Source organism: Poecilia reticulata, chromosome 13, assembly GCF_904066995.2.
Source record: "Poecilia reticulata chromosome 13, P_reticulata-male-v2, whole genome shotgun sequence".
Taxonomy (NCBI): Eukaryota; Metazoa; Chordata; class Actinopteri; order Cyprinodontiformes; family Poeciliidae; genus Poecilia; species Poecilia reticulata.
Genome location: NC_088842.1, coordinates 8,020,756 through 8,041,714, shown reverse-complemented (window position 1 = coordinate 8,041,714; position 20,959 = coordinate 8,020,756). Strand labels below are relative to the sequence as shown.

General features: G+C 38.5%; 1 protein-coding gene and 1 long non-coding RNA gene across 4 annotated transcripts in view; one reads left to right on the top strand and one right to left on the bottom strand.

The window, feature by feature from the left end:
• Nucleotides 1-9,882: 9,882 nt before the first annotated feature.
• On the top strand, nucleotides 9,883-14,406 carry LOC103474202 (uncharacterized). Its single transcript, XR_535123.2, has 2 exons — nucleotides 9,883-9,918; nucleotides 10,955-14,406. It is a non-coding gene; the product is annotated as an uncharacterized LOC103474202 (long non-coding RNA).
• The window catches only part of cadm1b (cell adhesion molecule 1b), a 251,591-nt gene continuing 244,871 nt past the window's right edge, over nucleotides 14,240-20,959 (bottom strand). For all 3 annotated transcript variants that reach the window (XM_081614188.1, XM_081614187.1, XM_017308156.2), the window contains one exon: nucleotides 14,240-20,821. In XM_081614188.1, coding sequence (XP_081470314.1) covers nucleotides 20,703-20,821 — 119 coding nt within the window. In that variant the 3' untranslated portion in view covers nucleotides 14,240-20,702. The remainder of the gene's footprint in view (nucleotides 20,822-20,959) is intronic.

The following is a 20,959-nucleotide window of genomic DNA, read 5'->3' as shown; positions in this document are numbered from 1 at the left end:
CTTGCTTCTCTATTGCTTTCCTCTTAGTTTGCATAGAAATGATTCATGCTGATTGTTTTTTCCTCAATTTCAGATTTTTTTTTGTCTCTTGCATCTATAATATTGGTCTCAATAAAACAAGTATAAATAAAGTTATAAATTAAATTGTACCTTTAAAGAATTTTGAAAACTCCAGATAATGATGCAATGGGTCTCCAAGATCCCAGATGGACCAATTAACTTTATTTCAAGTAAATTCAGGCTCCAGTTTAAGACAAAATCTCACACACATTGTTTTCTTGTGTGACATTATGGAAAATCTAAAGACGTCAGGCAAAATTTTGGAAATAGAACTAATCGTTTCCCCCTTGGGTGCAGTTTCTTACTTAGAAGTCCAAATTGTATCTTTTCACACAACTATGTGCAAGTACACACAGCATGGTAATGTCCGGTCTTTATACTAATAGTGAAGGAGATGGATTCTCTGTCCATGAATGAATGTGATTTGAATGTGATTTGGTGTGAAATGTACAAATCAACTCCAGAACAAAAGTAACACACATAGGCTAAAATGCCACTCAGTGAGGAAGAAGCCATTATTCCAAACACAACATAAAAAAACAAGACACTCAGTGAAACTGACTGCACCTTTTGGAGGCATTTCCTGTTTTCTGAAGAAAGCAGAATTGAAATGTCTGACCATTTGAAGGAAAATTTAGGAAGTACAATGCAGACAACATCATTCTATCAATGAAGTACAGTGGTGGCAGTATGATGCAATGGGAGTGTCTTGGTACGATTGAACACAAAATCATAAGGGAATAAGATCATGTGGAAATGTTGAGGGAATGTTTGAAAGCTTGAGGGATTGACAGTTTGGGCAGAAATTGGTTTTCCAAATGAGCAACGATCCTTATCAAACTGATAAGATGGTTGCAAATGGCTTGGTTTCCTTAGATGGAAAACGATTACCCAATTCAACAGCATTTTTTGATAACTAGGATCAAATTGGAAAGCATGTTGATGTGAAGTCTGTCCGCAGGATAGGACCCAACAGGCGTTTGAAAAAGACATTGGAGAAGACATTTGTTGTTGAACTGAACTGAGAAAATTTGTTGCCAGAGCTAATCAAATATGACACGTGGGAGAATGGCGGCCCACGAGTTCAACCCAGCTGCAGCAGATCTTAGCGCTCTGTATGAATGAGCCGTCATTCAAGCAAACTGCTTGCCGAAGGATCGCCGAAACCACTGAGCAAAACGATGCAGCAAAACCCGAACGAAAAAGATGTCAACCTCTGAATTTAAAGATTGTTTTAAAAAATGAAATTTCTTCCTCAGTTTGAAATCCCCCACAATGACCTAAAACAGGAAAGGATTGATTTGATGTCAAACAGTGAAACAAACGTCTGTTTCTTTTCACATGAAGTGAAACACTGACCAACGTTTTGATGTTGGCACTTGGCAAAATGTAACGTTTCTATTGTTGATGACTGTGTTTTTGTGTTTTGTACACTGTAAAGCACTTTGATCGGCCTTGTTGCTGAAATGTGCTACACAAGTAAATGTGTATCCATCGATTGATTGTTATGGTGTGTATAAATATCCAGCTTCAGCTGCATTTACTTTCCCCAGATTACGTGAATATTGGTACTTTTTGTCATATTACGTAGAGTAACGTAACAAACGCGTCTTGTTCAGAGGTGAAGGCTCTCAGGGTGTGTTTACAGGTAATTACCAGCCAAACTGTAGAGCGTGGCTCACCCTTACGATTGCCTTAATTACTAGTGTGGTCTGTAATGAAATTCTAAAAATGACACGGTGGTACTGCCACCATTCCTCAAAACACTAATTAACCACAGTTTTTAAAAAAAAAAAGAAGGAAAAAAAGTGCGTTCCATCTTGTTTCCATTAACTTGTCTCTTTTGTTCCTCTCTGCACACATTTCTCTCGTCTCACCAGCTCTGTTGTCTTTTGTTCACGGCGAGTCGGTGAGAGTGCTTCCAACGCAGGGCGCTCACAGATCTCATGCTCGGGCTTTATGTCTTAAAATGAATACGCGGCGATGGCGCGAGTGTTATTCTTCAGATGACGGCTTGCCTCGTCTCGGGGTGCTTTGTCACGCTGCACGTGTGCAATTTTAACTGTTGTGTCAATGTAGACTCAGCGCGGCCGCGCAGTAGCGGCCACACAAGCCAAACTGTATAAACAGCGCCGCTCGGCAATGTTTTACCAGCCAAAGACTGGATCCTTTGCACAGCTGAACAAAGGAAGGGAATGACAAACATTTTATTGTAAACCTCTCGATCCAAAACCTTCCAAGAGCTCTGCTGCCAGACCAGGAAGGAGTGGTTACAGTTACTCTTGGTTAATCTTAGCATAAAATTGGACTTTCTACACAAGTGTGTTGTTTTTAGCTTGAAGCTGAAAACTACAGAATGCCAGAATTCTGATGTTTGGGTTGAAGAAACACACTCCTCCTCCTCCATTTTGATTCATCGCTGTCAATCAATAACAAGGTTTGCTAATGCTAACAAGACACCTTTTTCTATATTGGCGGTTCCCAATATCTGGTTGTTAAGGTCGAACTTCAAGGTCAATAGCAAGGTTTTATAAAACTTGATGTTTTGCCGTGAAAGTATTTGAGTGATTTCAATCAGATGTGCTGAGGCAGGATCACATCCAAAAAAGGCTCAATTAATGGGTTCAGATAGCGCTGCTAGGGAAGAGTCTGTGTCAGCTATAGCGCCACTTTATTTAACAAGAGTTCATGACAACTCAGCTTTTGTCACCAGTGTCCCTATAACTTGCATTCAGTTTGACAGTTTATCGGGTCAGATCTTCTGGTTCCATCCCTAATGGAACCTAATTCCATCCCAGAAATGGGTGAAGGATGGAACCATCCGGGTCAGAGGTCAGTCAGTGACTTGATTCTTTTTTAATGCTGACAACAAGATACACTCCATTGGCCAAATTTCCATTACGAAGGTCCTTTTATTTTGGTCAAGAAACAGTTCAAAACAGAATTAAAGTGAAAGGTTTTCACACAATGCCATAATGATCTGGCTTTCCTGTGACTCTGTTTCTTACCCATCTGCTTTGAAAAACAGAACAAATTACTGTAGTTATTTATTTATATTTCACACCTCCATAATACGATGATACATGAAAGTGCACTTAACTTCAATCAAAATCCTGATGTTTGTTTATTAGTCTTCCATAAAAAAAGCCTTCTTTATGATTAAAAAAAAAACATTTTTTTCTCAATTCATGAACCACAAGGCTTTGATGTCAGTAATTTTTGAAATAGCATATTAAATTCATACACTAAACATTCAGTTTCATTTGATGCAAAGAATAAATAGGTTATGAAGACAAAATGTTACATAAACCATCCCAGTAAATGTTGAGTACAGTGAACTTTATCACTTAATTTCATTGGACTTCAAAGTGATGTCACTTCAAATTTCATTCTAAATATACGAGTGTGTTTAAAAATGGCTACAGACACACAAAAAAAGTTTTCATGTGTCTTCTTATTTTCTGTTTGTAAAATTATATAACCGTAAAAATAGGACCTTAAATAGAGAGTTTTATATTCATTATCTTGTAAAGTTTAAACCATTTTCCCCTTGTCTTCATTTTAGGCTCCTCTGTCTTCATAAGACAATATATTATTATCTCTAATTCTTGTCATAAAGAGAGTGACTTGAATGGGTTGCAGAGCATGAAACAGATAATTTTCCATTCATCCACGTCTTCCCAAATGGGACTGAATTTAAGTTGGAGCTCAGTCAAGCTGATGAAGTTCATCCCACGATGCCGTCTTTTCAGGTGGAGGACCAACGTTGGGATTCATTGGCAATTTAATTAAAATATGTAACTTTTAATTACCTAACTAATTAATTTAATAAGTGAAAATAGACTCAGAGTGATAAATTATTAAGGTGGCATTGTTCCTGCAGCGAGCCAGCCGCTTGTTTCTGTTTGATGTAAAGGCCTTATGCAGAAAATCTAAAGATATGAGTTTTTTTTCTTTATTAAAAATAGATGCTAACACCAGCTAAATGCAAAAAACCTTTTCACATTTTGCTACAATCACAAACCTCATGGACTTTGTAGAGGTTTTATTTGATAAATAAACACAAAGTACAGAAAAATTTGGTGTGTATTTGTGTTTAGCTCATTTTACACCCAAACCTGTGAGAATCTGTGCAACCAGATGTTTAGAGAATGTTAATGGGAAAAAAAAAGACTAAACAGAAAACACAGGACAGTTCAGACATTAAATTATAGAGAAGCTAAAACTAGGGTTTTGTTATAAAACAAAAATATGGACATTTCACACGGCAAAAGCCGATTTATCACCTGAATGTTTTGAATGTTGCACAACTGCATCTGTAAAAGGAGGAAATCATTCACTGAAAAACCTTGGAAAGTAGAAACCACTGTTGAAAGAAAACCATAAAATGTGCTACAAGCCAAGCCAAGACAACAAACACGTAGCATAAGGCTGTCAGGAGAGGTCAAAATTAAAATGTTCTTCAAGAAAAACCCCCAAGCGTGGTGGAAAATTACACCCTGAACACGCCGACACCATCCAGCTTCACGCTGTGGAAAGTCTTTTATTTCTGAGCAACTGTGAAGCTCATCAAGATTGTTGAGGATGTGAATTGTTGTGTGGATTGAAGGGAATAAATTAGGAAAAGAAATCCCACCTAATAGAGCCAGAGCACCAAAAAATAAAACATAAAAAAATCAAATGAAACCACGTTTTGGCATAGCTCAATCAAAGTGCAGACCGATGCCTGATAGAATATCTGCGGCAAGACTTGAAAACTGATGTTTGGAGATATTAGTTTGATTGAGCTTGAGGCGTTTTTCTGGGATAAATTAGCAATAATTTCCTCTTCGCTTGTGCAAAACTGGCAGAAAATAAATAAATAAAAGAACCTGCAGATGTAATTGCAAAAAAAAGGTGGTTTTGCAAAAAAAAAAAAAAGATTCCTAGTGAGTGAATGCGAATAAAAAATACAAACCATGGTTTATTGTTCAACAAACTGAGACTTGTGTCATATTTCTTCTGTCTGACAATCACTACTCTGCAATCTCAATAAAATGTTTTCTTAAAAAAAACACACAGCGGCTCCGACGGAAGCCAGACGATTGAAATAAAATCATGGTTCAACAATAGCCTCTTTACAACCATCTCCTAAAAGATAATCGCAAATAACTAAGTGATTCACATTAAGAGCTTGGTTTAAATTGAAATTAATTATGCATTGGCAGTCCTAAATAAGATAGGAAGATTACATGCAGTCGTAAGCGCAGTAAGAGATAAGAGGAGAAGATTGGGAAGCGTTCGCTCTGCTCATTGTATGTGGGTGGCGGCTGTGAAGCGGAACGTCAATATAAATTTGCTAAAAATAAATAAATATATGTAAAAAAAAAATAAATAAAAAGGAGAAAACCTCGGCAGAGAGGAGTCACCTTGAGATCTGGTTGTTGGTGGTGGTGGAGGGGGGGCCTGGGGGAGGGGGGGGACATCAGAGGATGGAGCTTCAAGCTGAGACTGAGCAGATAATTACACATTTCCTGTCTGAAGCGTTTAATTTTTGAAAGGAGAGACGAGTAAAATCCCCTCCCCCCCTTTTTCTTTTTTTTCTTTCTTACCCTAATGCTTTTTCTCATTAATCGCATCTAAACAGAAAAAAAAAAAAAATCCACATCAACATCCAAGCATGTTTCCTCCCTCTGGTAAACATCAATCTGTGATTAAATATCAGAGCAATAAAACATCAAGCAGGAACGCAGCCGAAATTAGGGCCCGTAGTGCTGTTCGCAGCATCTTCCAGGTTGGGAAGTTAATCACCTCCCAAACACGAGTCTCTTTCTCCCTGACACTCCGGTGCAGGATTAACAGGCCGGCTGTGTGTGCCTTTAATTAATGCAGATTTCTCTGGGTCATCCGGCGGCAGCGGGTGGAGATAATTGTGTTGTGGTTATCACAGGCTTCAGGTGCTCGTCCTTCAACATTGTTTGAAACAACCAGCTCATCTGTTCCACCCTCCCCCCTCCTCGGAACATGACTTGGCATTTTCCAAACACTGGAGTCATGTGGGATTTGTCGAGAGAAAATGAAAGAAAGACAATTGTTTTTAAGCGACTGAGTGATTAGGTAAACACACGTCCTTCAGAGTCAGGTCATTTATTCTGAAATGTTGTGATTTCTACATTGGAAATAAAACGGAAATGGCATTATCAGTCCAATAAATAGTGATAATTAGTCATGTTAAGACGTCAACTATGCGTTTTATGAAGTTATTACTTTGAAGTCTCTTCCAAACGAGATATGAAGAAGTCAAGAAAGTAAAAAGCAACATTTTAAACGTGTGAATTCACAATGGTTATTGATATTATCATCTGTTTATTAAGATGTATATCTTTTATATCAACATAATATTGTAATTGGATATTAAGGCATTAAGGCCTGTATGTTTTTTCCATTTACATAGTACCAAGGCATATCACTTTCAAGTAAGTACGTTAACTTCAGTTATTATAAAAACGCTATATTTTTCAAACATGACTTAAAAGAAATTTAACTTTGATACTTGACACCTTTAAATCGGGCCTCTGTCTCTTTAAGAAACTCCTGCTCTGTCTGAAACTCCGCCTTCAGGAAGTCATCACAACATGGCTCCTCTATTAACCCTTCAGCAACGATTTTACCAGCGTTTCACTGAGAAGTGGCTCCTGTGATGAGCTCAGCTGATGCACAGTTCAGGGTGTTTGCTAATTGCTACCGGCTAGTCTGAAGGAGCGGAATAGGGGAGTCGTGAGGGAGAGCTGCTCCATGAGGCCGAAGCTCAGAAACTCCATCTCCGAGGAGGAGCGGCATCTCGAAGGCGGCGCTAGGTCCACCCTGGTGTTTTGCGCAGCCGAATGGTTGCCACGGGAGATTTAAAGGATTTCTCAAACATGCATGAAAGAATCAAAGCAACACTCCAGGTATGTTTTTGATGAGAGAATAACATAATAACATCATACACCTGGAATTTACTTATTTTTTACTATGCTGCTTCAGTATTTCTATATTCACTTGTATTTTTTGTATATATAGATTTTTATATATTTTATATTGATTCTGCTCTGTCCTTCTGTGCTGCTGTAACGATGCAAATTTCCCCACTGCGGGATTAATAAAGGAATATTTTATCTTATTTTATCTTATAAATCTAAAAAAAAAGTTGATTTTACATAACACTACTCCTTTAGTGAGTTTGACGGTGGTGTTTGACAAAATGTAATGCTTATTGCTTGTTTCCTAATTGGTTCCTGTGTTATGTTTTCATGGTGAAAAGTAAGTAGAACTGCCTTGTTGTTGAAATGTACCAATAAACTTCACTTCACTGGAAATATTAGCAAAATCTCCAACTTGTTCACACTAGATGCCTGACAAACTACTAACTCATTCAGCAAATGTCTACTTGTTCAACTTAAATACCAGAAATACGTAAAAAAAAAAACACACATAAAAACCCTAAGAGATTTTCTGTGGGAGCTTTTTGACATTGTAAATCGAATAATTGGGGTCTGATCTGTCAGAACGCATGGTAGCTTTCTGACTTCCCCATCGTTAAGGGAAAACAAATCTAACTGACATATAAAGATCGAGTTAATGTAACCTTCGCCTTCGATTGTCCTGTGTGGCATGAAAAGTTTAGGCATGATCAGAAAAATCCCAATTTCTCTCACACCGTGCTTGACCGGGTGCTCGGACCGAGAAGAGGAGCCAACGTGAGGCCTCGTTCTCCTTTTGATTGACACACACCACATACCTGAAGACTGTTGCAAACCACCTGGTCCTCAGCAGCATTCCTCAATGGCACTTGGCCTTTTTTTTTTTTTCTTTTTTTTTTTAAAAGCAGGATGAAAGCCCGCCGCCACAGTGCAAAGATTGCTCTGGACAAGATTGAAGAAATGCCACAGGTACGTCAAGGTGACTCCGGAGAGTCCAGCCAAGTGTAACTATTGCTCTCCAGGATCAACAAATTTGTCTCGTCCACCTGAGAAACAGATGTCAGCCACAATCATAACTCCCCACCACTATTACCGGAAGGCACAACACACCTGTGACTAGAAGGACGGGGAGGTCAGATTTGATAGGTTAGGGGATCTGTTCGGACTCAGATCATGCCCAGAAATGGGACAAAGTGCAGCATGACCTCGATCTACTGAAAGACTCTCAGAGAAGGAAAACTTCTAGTAAGTTTTTGGGTGAAAGTTTTTTTTTTTTTGGCACCGGTATTGAGGCAGGGTGTGGCATTTGCAGATTACTATTCCTGGCGCTATGAATCGCAATGCTCAGCTGGAAAGCTGGAGATGGTTCAACAAAATGCCTGCCCCGACTGTCGAAGCAGCGCAAAACTTACAGTGGAGCTCAAACGTACAGAGGGTCTGTGAAGTGTACACACACCCTTGTTGAACTGCCTTGTTGCTGAAAATGTAAGTGTGAAACATTACTATTCCTGTGTCACATTTTTTAAAAACTGGACACTAACAGTTAAAGCTGGGCTCCATCCTTTTATTGCTTAGACTTACTTCTTTAAAGCTGCAGCATGTAACTTTTATAAAAACTTTTTTTTTAACATATCTGTTGAAACTGTCACTATGATGCGACAGTATGGAATGGGACAGAGAAACTGTGAAAACAATGACGCTCCCAGTAATCCCTGTGCTAACTAAAAACAACCAATCAGAGCCAGGAGGCGGGTCTTTCAGTCATGCTCTCCTGTGCGCCGCTCACCTCCTCTTCAGCACAGACTGTCATGAATGCTAAGGCTAGTTAGCATGGCCACCGAAAAAGGGGGATAAACAGTTTTTTCTGTAACGGCAAGTTATTTCGCCACCATTAGCACACTTGGCAGCATGTTCACAAGTTGATTGACAGCACTAAGACCCTCCTCCCTTGCTCTGATTGGTTGCTTTTTCAAACAGCAACACCAGTGGAGGAACTCGATCTTTTCATAGATTGTCTGTTGACATGGTGACAGTTTTAACAATTTTTAATTTTTTAAAATTTTTTATAAAAGTTGCATGCTGCAGCTTTAAAGTGTTTAGATAAGGCTGAGTTTAGAGTCTATCTTCAGTGGTCATTTTGCAAGAGCTGGGTGCAGCCTAGACAGAGACTTAAGTGTTTTTCTTTTCTTTTGGAAAAATGACCTCCGTCTTGCATTCTTACTTTTTAGTCGGGATGCAAAGCAAATACGGCAGACTGCCGTCACACGTGGGACACTTGTTGAGAATCCGTCCAGCAGTCAGCCTCCCAGCATCCCGCCTGGCCAATTTCAGCCTTTTCATCGACTTTAGAGAAACGTTTGCATCTGTGTTTCTGGAATATCACTGTCGTCCCATTTCACTGGTAACAACAGTGACAGTCATTCTCTGCGCCTGATTTTAATGGAATGTTTTGGGATGTTTCGTACTCTTCTCCTGACCGCTTCCTTTGTACAATAAGATTCTGTGTCACCTCTGTGGAAAAAAACATAACCCCCCCTCACCCCCCCACCAAAAAAAAACCCATGGTTTGCGCTACTGAATACAAATGAGCAAATGTCAGAAATTCACTGCATGTAACGACGGGTGCAACTCCAAAAAGAATGAAGGACGAAAATAAAATCAAAACAGCTACTTCAGCAAAGTATAAGTCTAGCCGTGGGTCCTTATGCCAGCAGGTTTCTGCACAGAATATCACGAGACCTGCAAGTAAAAAAAATAAAAAATGGAACGAGTTTTTTGAACAGGTTTGTTTGTGTTTTCAGGAAGAATCTCTCTAGAAAAAGTTTTGAAATTAATAATTATTGTTTCATATTTTGCCAGTCGAGATGTTGCAACAAACTTCATCTGGAGACAAACATCCACAGATTGTCTCGTTTTGGTGAGTAAAAAGGCATTTCAGCTGCCCTTAGAATAAACCAAACGGAAGTTTGACAGTCTGTCAACATTTATTCTTCTTTGATAACTTATTAATGAGAGAAAAAAAATGGTAGAAAGCGTTTTTTTTAACCAAACAGCAGGGATGTTGAGTCAGACCTGGCTGCATTTTGCCTTTGTTCACTCTCACTATTTATTCCTGCTACGTTTAATTACACCTCAGCCAAGCCAAGTGGTACATGCCATCAATCTTAATCAATTAATTAGTCAGCTAAACAGGCCACGCTCAGACATTCGTCCACTCTTAATTTCCCCATTGTGCTAATTATACTTAAACATGTCATTCCAAATTAAAATTGAACATTTAAATAGGATTAGTAATATTAATCTGAAACATCAGACGCTGGCTGTGTCTGGACAGCCACCAACGGGAAAATGCAACTACTTTAAAAAAAAAAAAAAATTATTAATTCAGATTACACCAGTGGCACCGCTGTTATCGGCAGCCCTGCAACAGAGCAACAATTAAATAAATAAATAATTAAATAAATAGTTACACTCTTTGCAGCTGCATTCGTGAACTTTGGATTGATTTCTTTTACCCCTCCTGTGGGTATGGAGGCCAGAACAATGTAATTGTTTGTTGCAGGAGCAATTATTTTATTCTTTGGGACTATTTCTTTGTAATTTTGTGCAAATTTAGACAAGTGGCCATTACTTGTTATTTCCTTCTGCGTCACTTGAACGGCTCGTTCTCCTTTCTGCAACCACAAAAAGAGCATAAAGAGAGAGAAAAAAAGCATAAATTGTGAAAATAACTCAGTTATAAAAGCAAATTATACCACAAATTAAGTTCTAAGCCAAAAATTTTTTATTGCCATCTTGGAAAGACTTGCTGGAATTTGACAAATTGTTTGCACAAAAGCACACAAACAGTTTTCAAGCCTTAAGGGTTCCTGGAGTCCTGTACTCTGTGTTTCCTTGGCTCTGTCTCTTGGACTACAATCTTTCTTGGACGTCTGCTCTTGTTTTGTCTTCAGATTCCCATCGGAAACTTCCTGGTCCGTCTCTCCACGCATCACTTCCTGTAATAAAAAACAGTTCGGACCGTAACGTTCCCGCCTCCAGGGTTCTTCTGGTGCCGACTTTAAACAAAGTTGAACATACTTTTGTTTCTTCAGCGGCAGAGTTGGCTTTTGTGGTTGAGTGGATTTTTTCAACTTGTACTACATTAAAAACACAGAACAGTTATTTTCTCCACAATGTCACTTTATTACACATAATCACATTTAAGTGCTTCGCTTGTCTGGGTTGTTGTACTTTTTACTGAAATCAAGTGTGAATTTCATTTCAGGAGAAACGTTAAAAGCAGAATTGATGAGAACGACGTTGACATGTTTACAAATTATTTTAGCCGCTGATGGGTTTTTTTCCCCCTCTGTCCCAAAGAATAAATGTCTCCAGAAGTTAGATTGTTCTACATTTTTTTTGTATATAGATTATGCTTCTGCAGCTAAGGATACATTTATTTTTTAAATAAATATAGATAACTTTGTTTTTATATGTGTGGAGAGCGACGCTAGTTTCTTTGACTGTTTTGATTGTCTCTGCGTCATCACATTTCATGCCGTAGCAGCTCTCTACACCGACGTCAACGAGGTTTATTTGCATTTATTTGTTCTAACAACGTTCACGAATGACAAAACATATCTCTAAAAATGTAAACGCCGAATAAGTTTAAATTGCAAAATGGTTCAGTTGAATTTATTTTTATAGAAATAGTTTGATGTGTCAATACTTTGAAGAAAAATGTTTTAAAGAAAACCAAAACCTCTTACTTTATTATTTAGGTTTTCCACCAATAAAAGGACGGATGAGTCACATTTTTTCCAGTGGTAGACGACGCTGATGTCCCAAAAAAAATTCATTTATTCTAAGGCGTTCAGCACATCTTAACCAGGGCTGCATGTTACTTTGTGTTAAGCAAAAAAAAAAAAAAAGATAAATAAAAGGATACAAATCTGAACTCATCAATATTCAGAAAAGGACTCGGTCTTTGTGCAGCTATTTAATGCTCCTCGAGTGAAGCATTACAGTCAAATGATTGTGTGAATAAGAGAGAAAAGTGGCTGGTTTTTGAAGGTTAGACTACTCCCATTAAAGTTTGAATAATGTTATTGACCTTTACCTGGAACGGATCACTTAAAAGTAATGGGAAATGGCGGTACTGACAGAATTATGATGACAGAATAGCTTATGGTTATGAATTAGGTCTTGTTCCCCAAAACGCCTATCAATTTGTCAAATCACCGGCATCCAGTGTTCAGCTGGAAACTTTAACAGGGCCCCTGAGCCTGTCGGTGTCAGTCATCGTGTCGTTTAAAACGTTTCTCGCCTCTATCTGCGCCACAACGAGCTTGTCAGTCACCGATGGGAGCCCAGATTGCTGCCGCCGCTGCCATTCACCAACATCCAATCGACAGCGGTACAATATGTTTCCTGCATGTCAAAAGCTTCTCTCTCCCTCTTTTTCTTTTTTTTTTTTGTAAATTTGACAAGCACCAGGGGGGCAGAGTGAAGTGAAAAGGTTCAATCCAGCCTAATGCTTTTTTACCCTGTTAAACAAGCAAAGTGAATTTGACAACAAATATGAGGCCAAACGTTCCACCTGCTCCCGCCCTGAGAAAGACTCAAGACGTGGTTCGAGATTCTTCATTACCGAGTCCCGCTCAAGTTCTTCGCTCTCTAATGGTGAATAATTTAGCGGAGAGCACAGCGGAGTGAGAGGAAACCAAGAGTAACGGCGTCCGCACGGCAGAGTCGTTAATTCGAGGGTTTGCGTTTAAAATAATGCCGGGGAAGTTTAACAAAAAGAAAAGCGGGTGGCAAAAAGGTGGCCAAATGCAAAACCTGTTCAAGATGGTGGTCATTTTATTAAAGCAATGGAAAGCAGAGTAAACGATTTCAATCCAGATATTTGTGAAAACAAGGTTGAAAAGAAGATGATTGGAGGTGAAAATTATATATAAAATGATAGTCTGCTCGAATGCTTAGAAACCAAAATCAGGGTTTACAAAAAAGATGATAATCACAAATACTCAGCCACTGACCAGCTCCAGGGTGATCAACCTGTGACAATTACAAGACGGCAACGTGAAGCCAACCTGTCATGAGGCGACGTCAGAAATGTTGATTTTGAAGCAAAACCTGAACAGGCAGAGGAAATCTGAATGATCACAGGAGCCAGAAGTTGGTTAAGCCAGTGCAACACTTTGGATTAGAGCATTATAATTATTATCATGTATTAGATTCCTAACAGAGTTCTTCCACTTATATTTTTGTGTCAATATTTACTTAAGCTAGACGTTCCGTGCTTTACATCATATTATAATGTGATTCCATCATCACAAAGTGTTGCTTTGATTCATTCATGCATGTTTGAGGAACCCGTGAGTCTCCCACGGCAACCATTCGAAGGTGCCTAAATGCTTGCTTAAATTGTTACAGTTCAAGGGATTTTTAAAAAATTTGTATTTAATTCTACATGTTTGGCAGCAACCAGGCCTGCGTGGCATTAGAAAAATTAAACTGAGCTGATTAAACTGTGGAGTTGATTCATCATTTAGCAAATATCAACAAGGCCACGCTTGGTTTGGAAAGGTTTTGTTTTCACTTAGTAAATTAAATCATCATTTAAAAGCAGCTTTATTCATGTTATCTTTGATATTAAAAAGTTGTTTGATAATCTAAAGATTTGAGGTGGAATACGTTTCTTCCTGTTAAAGGGGGGTCTTCCTCATGCGTCCTCGGTTTGAGGGATCGGCGTAAAGTCATCAACGTTCTACGTATTTTAAAACCACGTCGAGTGATTAACTGAGCATCCTGGGCTGTGTAATAACCAGGGGAATGTATGAGATATTGAACTAAAATGTTAGTTTTTTTGTAAAGCATCTCCAGGCAAGATTTGTTGTGAATTGGAGCTGAATAAATAAGCTAAAATTGAAATAAAAATTATTAGATCAGTTATTTGCAGGAAAACCATAATTTATACAGCTAATGTTTGGGTTAGTAAATGAAATAATCTACATTATTATGTTGTTGAACAGCCGACATCGTTTGGGCTTTACTAAAATTGAACAAATCTTTTTTGAACGTTTTGGTCCAAATTAGAATATGAAAATTAAAGCGACGGTGCAGATGTGAAGATCTACACCCGTTTCTAAAATTCAGCCATTTTAACACGCACTTTAGTGCAATTTGATTCCTAAACTCTAAAGTGATCACGAGAGGAAGCGTTGTTTTAAACAAACCACAGCTGCACACCGTTTTAAACATTGATATCTTTTTATTAAGACAAGTACTCTTCAGATTTTTTTTTTCTTTTGTAAAAATGTTGGCATGAACCGATACAAAATATGTATGGTCAAATGAAAACGAAAAACAAAAAAAATCCTCTTTACTACACACACACACACACACAAAAAAAACAAAACAAGAAAACAAAACGTCACTTGGGAACAAAAAAAAAATATAAAAAAATTTTATTCAAGATTCAACAACCTAAACAACCAATCTAGGGGTTTAAAAACCATCACCTCCCCCACAGGTCTTTTCCTCTTCCTCCCTCCCCAGGCTTTAAAAACACGAGTTTCGTCCAAATATCCAAGAGGTTACAGATCATTCATAAAACTTCATGTCACAGTAAATACACCATATCTTCTAAATAAGAAAAGCGATGCATGATGCAAACAGATGCTTGAGGGCTGTGAGAATATCCTAGGGCTACTTACTGACCCGCACCGCGTGAGCAGAACGCAACGGTGGAAGAAGAAGTGTCGAGAACATCGTCGTGACTTCGTTAACACCGACTGTACATCGTTTTCAGCTGCTTAACAAATCTAGTTTTCTTTGTGAACTAGGCCTATGCAAAATAATATTTAACATTTACCGTAACAGTGCACCATATTAAACACAGAAACATGTACAACTGAGAGGAACATGTACATCTTGTGATTTTCGTTACGTCTTCCGATACCTGTGGTACTACAGCATATATATATATATATATCTATATATATACTCGGGGCTTAAAATTTGCAATCTACCTGAGATGCAAAAAACTAAAAAATAACACAACTATAATAACACTCATGAACCTGAGAGAGTGAAGGAAAAAATATAACTACACATCATGTAAGAAACATAAATGAAAAATTGGATAAAAATGATTTCCCCCCCACCCCACCACAGCCTTTCTCAAAGTTAATCCATCAAAAAGCGACAGTTACCATTTAAGATAAATATCAAAGCCCAGAATAACATTTGTCATGCGCGTAGCTGTTTCCATGACACCGCAACTCCACAATCTAGAGACGACAACAAAAAGAGAGAGAAATATATTAATTTGTTTTTATTCTAGCTTATTATCCAGTCTTTAGCACTGGATTCCTCTATGAAAGCTGCTTAGCCTTCACCCAGGAAATATTCAAATAAACAGCAAACGCAGTAAAGGCGACCAACAAGTACTTAAGGCCAAATTGAATGTTGCTCTTATAAATACTTGGCCCCACTGCACAAAAAGAAACAAACAAAATCACCAAAAATGATCTCAACATATTTTATTTTCAAAATGAATGAATTTGATTTATTTATCATTTAGATCCAAAAACCAGGATGTAACTGACTTTATAGTGCATGAACAGAGAACTTGGCTGAGTATTGGCCTGAAAGTTAGAAAGGACAGATATATGTACAAGCTAAGAGTATGATTCTAACCATATGCCTGGAGATCAGAAGAAGGCACTACAATATGTCCTTCACTTTATTCTTTATTCATTTTTTTATTTTATTATCATACGTATCAAGAGGTCTGTTTAAGGCAGTAGTTATTCGTTTTTATCTGGTCTTTTTTTTCCTTACTCATCTTCTTCATTCAGGCAATACAATAAAGTGTCCTGTTAATTGCCAAACAAGTTTTGCTCTTCTAGCTGCGAGTCGAAGAGGCGTAGAATGTGTAAAGTTCACACTGTTTGATTGGGGTTAGCGAAAAGGAGAGATAAATTGTAGCACTATGTCAATTCTCTGCGGTTTGAGGCTACAAGATGACAGAAAAAAACAAAACAAAAAACTAAAATAGGAGCTTCCCCAAGTAAAATCTTTTGGCCTTAGAAGTTATCAAAGAAAGTCCAAAGATAAAGTATTTGCACAGAGGAAAATTTAATGGACTCATACTTGCAGTGACCGAAAGGTCTTATAAGTCGGAAACCAACAAGAACAATAGCATAAGAAACAAAAATGGCTCGGCAAGGACTTCAAAGCTAACGTAGTTTTTGTGTTTTTATTTAATTGTTTTCTTCCTGCAGATAAGGAAGGACATTTTGTAGAGAGGACTTTCCAACTTTCTTTATGGAATATGCACATAGACTCGTCATATTTGGTGCCATTCGTCGGCATGGAATGGAAATATAAAAATGGGAGATATTTTAAGCTAGCAAAGAACTGCTAGCTGTCTGTTTTAGCGTGACGCAATACTTGAGCGAAGTCGAACCTTATAAGCCAGCAAAATAAATTATGTTTAAGAGTGTAGGCGAGTTAGCTAACACATCTGGTGTTAGCATTTAGTCTATAGGCAATGTGGATGGATTGTTAAGCAGCTTATTTACTTTAGTTAGCTACTTTGATTGCTAAATTAGCTGCTAAGATAATTTTATTAAAATAATCTGCTCAATTGGCCAAACATAGCTAAATCAGTTTAGCTAGCTAAGTTTAATTAGCTAAAGTGATGATTTAGAAAACAACCAAACTGTTACTATTATTATTTTATTATTATTAGCTAATCAGGTATTCAGGTTGTGTAGCTAATTTAGCTAAACAGTTTCTTTGACTTTTTAACTAAATTAGCTAGAATATACAGTCCTGCTCACCATTATTGGCACCCATGAAGTTTAAGTACATATAATGGAATATTTAATGAAGGAAATTCATCAAGTGAAACAACATTTTACTGCTGATAGCTTGTGCTTGATGCAAAACAGCAAATGATAAAAAAACATTTAAAGAGATAAACATTATGAGGAAAACAAAGAAAAACATAATTTTTACCATGCCAATGGTATTGGCACCCTTTGCTGCAAATCAATATGAAAACCCAATTTGGCTCACCTGTTGCAAATCACACATAAAGATCACTTGTGATGGACTGCCTCCACACATGTGACATGAATTAACCAATGAATAATCATGTTGGTGCTTTAAAAGCCACCTGTTAGTTCATCTCCACATTTGACAATGGTAAAGACAAAGGAGCTGTCTGAGGACATCAGAAATGCTGTTATTTGCAAGCACAAGACCTCCAAAGGGTATAAAGCCATCTCCAAAGACCTTGGTATCCCTGTTTCAACGGTGCATAATGTTTTTAAGAAGTTTTCCAGGCATGGAACGGTCAAGAATCTCCCTGGACGTGGAGGGAAGAGAAAAATTGATGACAGAAGTCTTCGACGGTTGGTGCGAATGGTGGAAAAAACACCACATCTAACATCTAAAGACCTAAAGACTAACCTGGAGCAGTCTGGTGTGATTGTTTCAACAAGTACCATACGCCGCACACTAAACAAAGTGGGGCTTTATGGGCGGAGGCCAAGGAAGACCCCATTGCTGAAGAAAACGCCAAAAAGAAGAACGTTTGGTCTTTGCAAAAGAGAACCTGGATAAACCTCAATCCTTCTGGGACAACGTTTTATGGACAGATGAAACAAAAATGGAGCTTTTCGGTAAATCACACAAACAATATGTTTACAGACGGCCCAATGAAGCCTTTAAAGAAAAAAAACACCATACCAACAGTCAAGCATGGTGGAGGATCCATAATGCTGTGGGATTGCTTTGCGGAATCTGGTACTGGAGGCCTTGACCGTATCACAGGCATCATGAAATCAGAAGATTATCAAGCAATTCTAGAGCGAAATGTCTTGCCCAATGTAAGGAAACTTGGTTTGCGGCGAAGATCCTGGGTCCTCCAGCAAGACGACCCAAAGCACACCTCCAAAAGCACACAGGCCTGGTTGAAAGGGAAAAAATTGACTGTTTTAAAATGGCCAGCAATGAATCCTGATCTCAATCCAATTGAAAATCTTTGGGTGGAGCTGAAATTGGAGAAAGGAACCCTGCAAATGTACAAGAGCTTGAGCATATTGCAGAAGAAGCGTGGGAGAAAATGCCACCCGAGAAATGCAAGAAGCTTATAGATGAATATAAGAAACGCTTGGAGGCTGTCATTGCTGCCAAAGGCTGCACAACCAAATATTAATGAGAGGTGTCAATATTAGTGCACATGCTGGTTTTCTGTTTTGTCCTTCGGAATTAAAATATTTATGTTGAAATGGTAATTGTCTTTGTTAAATTACTTTGGGCCTCAAATTGAAAGATCCTGCTGATATAAGTTTTGAACATTTCCATTTATTTCTGAAGATATTCACTCAGCTATGCAAATCATGAAGGGGTGCCAATAATGGTGAGCAGGACTGTATGTACTTAAAATAACTAACTGATTTACTGATTTTTCTGCTTGGCTAATTTAGATAAATATCCTAATTTGCTACTTACAGAGGTAGCTACTTGTTACAGCTAATTAGAATAATTTTGCTAACGTATTTAAGGTCTAATATATGCATATTTGATACTACTAAATATTACAGTGTCAGTCTCTTACAGAAAATTGTCTTTCCAGAAATCATAACCTTTCACTATCTGTTGCTTCATACACATTTCTTTGTCAATACCAGACAAAAACACGAAAATGAAAGAAACTGAACAACCTTTGCCTCACTGTCATGGCACATTAGTGTTGCTTAGAAGATAACTATCTTCCAGAAATGTATTTGAGAAGATGCAGTCTGCCGTGGTATTAATACAGCTGGCAAATGCCTCTGTAAACTAAACCTGACAGACTCCAGGATGAATATTAAAGTTGGGTACGGTAAGAGGATAAAGACTAACTTTTCAAATGAAACCGACAATTTTGCAACAAAGAAAAACAACCAACAATTGACTCATAAAGCGGGAGATGAAAGGTTTAACAGATGAAAACACAGATTCAGATGATTATTTTCTCAAAATCGAGGGACACCGCCGATCCGATCCCAAGCGTTGGTCTGGGATTCCGATTATGGTTTTTAACCATTAAGTCAGAGTTGCACTCAGCTGTTGATGTTCTCGCCTTACTATACAGGCCAGGATTGAATGTCGTGAAGAAAGGTTTGCAGCCAACAGCTATCTTTTAGCGGAAAGCAAAAATTGATCAGCTGTATCCCGCAAACTTGGCAGTTCAAGTATTTCTTGAGATGATGCTAACTCCAACAGAAAACTACAAGTAGAAAAGATTCAAAGGGACAGCGATGAGGCAAAAACAACTGCACAGCGATTGAATTTACCACTCTGGGTGACCAGCCAACTGGTGTGGTGGAAAATAAAGGTTTTTATTCCCTTTTTTCGTGGTACATCCACCCCTCCTTACCTGAGCTGAATAAGAAAACTTAGCCATACCTTATTTATTTAGGATTTTACTTTGTGCAATCGCTGGTCCTCATGGCACGGGGGATGTGGGAGAAAGATAGTTGGTCAACTTAAGCACTTTAAACTTCTGTAGACCTACTGAGATGTACGTTACATACACGGCATGTATTTGAACTTTATTTTACTAGAGATAGGCAGTGTACAACTCAAATCTGGCTGTAAAGAAATGCAAGTATTAGATCAAAACTCTGTATTGGCAAATACTTCATCTTAATTAACCCTGGGGACAAAAAAAAAAAGAAAAAAAAAGATATAAACATCCCTTTGTAGAAACAACATGGCATCGATTGCAGGTACAGATGGAATTAGGTACCACTAACATTGGAGAGTTTGTCGAATAAATCTGATGAAAATAGTAAGACGTTTCAGAAACGGTAGCTGCTCAAGACTTTTTAGGAATGTGGTTCAAAATAAAGTTCTGCGTTTGTGTCTGGATCTGGGAGCTTTTGAGGGATCGGTTGCATCTCACAACTAGATGTTAAACCCCATACGACGTATACATGTGACTCTTACTTACTCCTTTAGCAAATACATTCAAAGAAAGGCATGAGTACTCAAAACAGTTATGTAAGTAATCAACAGTGAGTCTGAATTTATGTGTGTGTGCGTGTGTGTGTGCAGGTAATTGTCAAAACCAATCAGACCTGCATCTAAATGTGACGAACTTGGGAGGCACCACAGGACTTTGACCCAGCGGGGAGAAACATGTCGATACTGGGTTTCATTTAATAAGCAACTGGACAGAAAGAGAGGAAAAAAAAAAAGTGAACTAAAGTGTGAGTGAGTTGGCCTCTCATATATCTGGTTACATGAGCTAAAAGCTAGTCGTAGCACACACTGACAAACACCAGACCCCTTTATATCTCCTCTGAAAGCCAAACGCAACAAAGGATCAAGTAGAGCACGTGGAGAAAGAATCCAATCCAACAAGCATGTGAATAGAAACCAACGAACCGACAAAAGAAATAGAACAAGGCACAAAATTGTCTGTAAAATAATTATACTGTACAGAATAGGACCCGGCAGTCCAAGGAAGGGTCGGACAGGAGACTAAACGACGCCTCTTCTTCCCAAGCGGCTACCCCATTCCTACTTCCCTCCTCCTCCTCCTCCTCTCCCCTTCTTCTTTTACCCTAACCCAAGCCGTCCTACTACCCAATCAACACTGGACGCAGTGCTCCCACCACGTCCCCAAACATCACTTCAGGCCCGTCTGGTTTAGATGTAGTACTCCTTCTTCTCGTCTGTGTTGTTGTGGCCCCCCTCTGCGTTGATGATTGCTGTGTCGGCGTCGGCCGCATCGTCCGCTCCCTTGGCTTCATGCGTGAAGTAAGTTCCTGGAAAAAAAAAAAAAAAAAAAGGGGGACAAATGAATTAGCGCCCGGCGCGCTCCGCCTCTCCACCTTTTCTCTTCAACTCTGCTGCACTCCATTTTCAAATAAAGCACTTAAACTCTCAACAATGTGTTTGCGAGC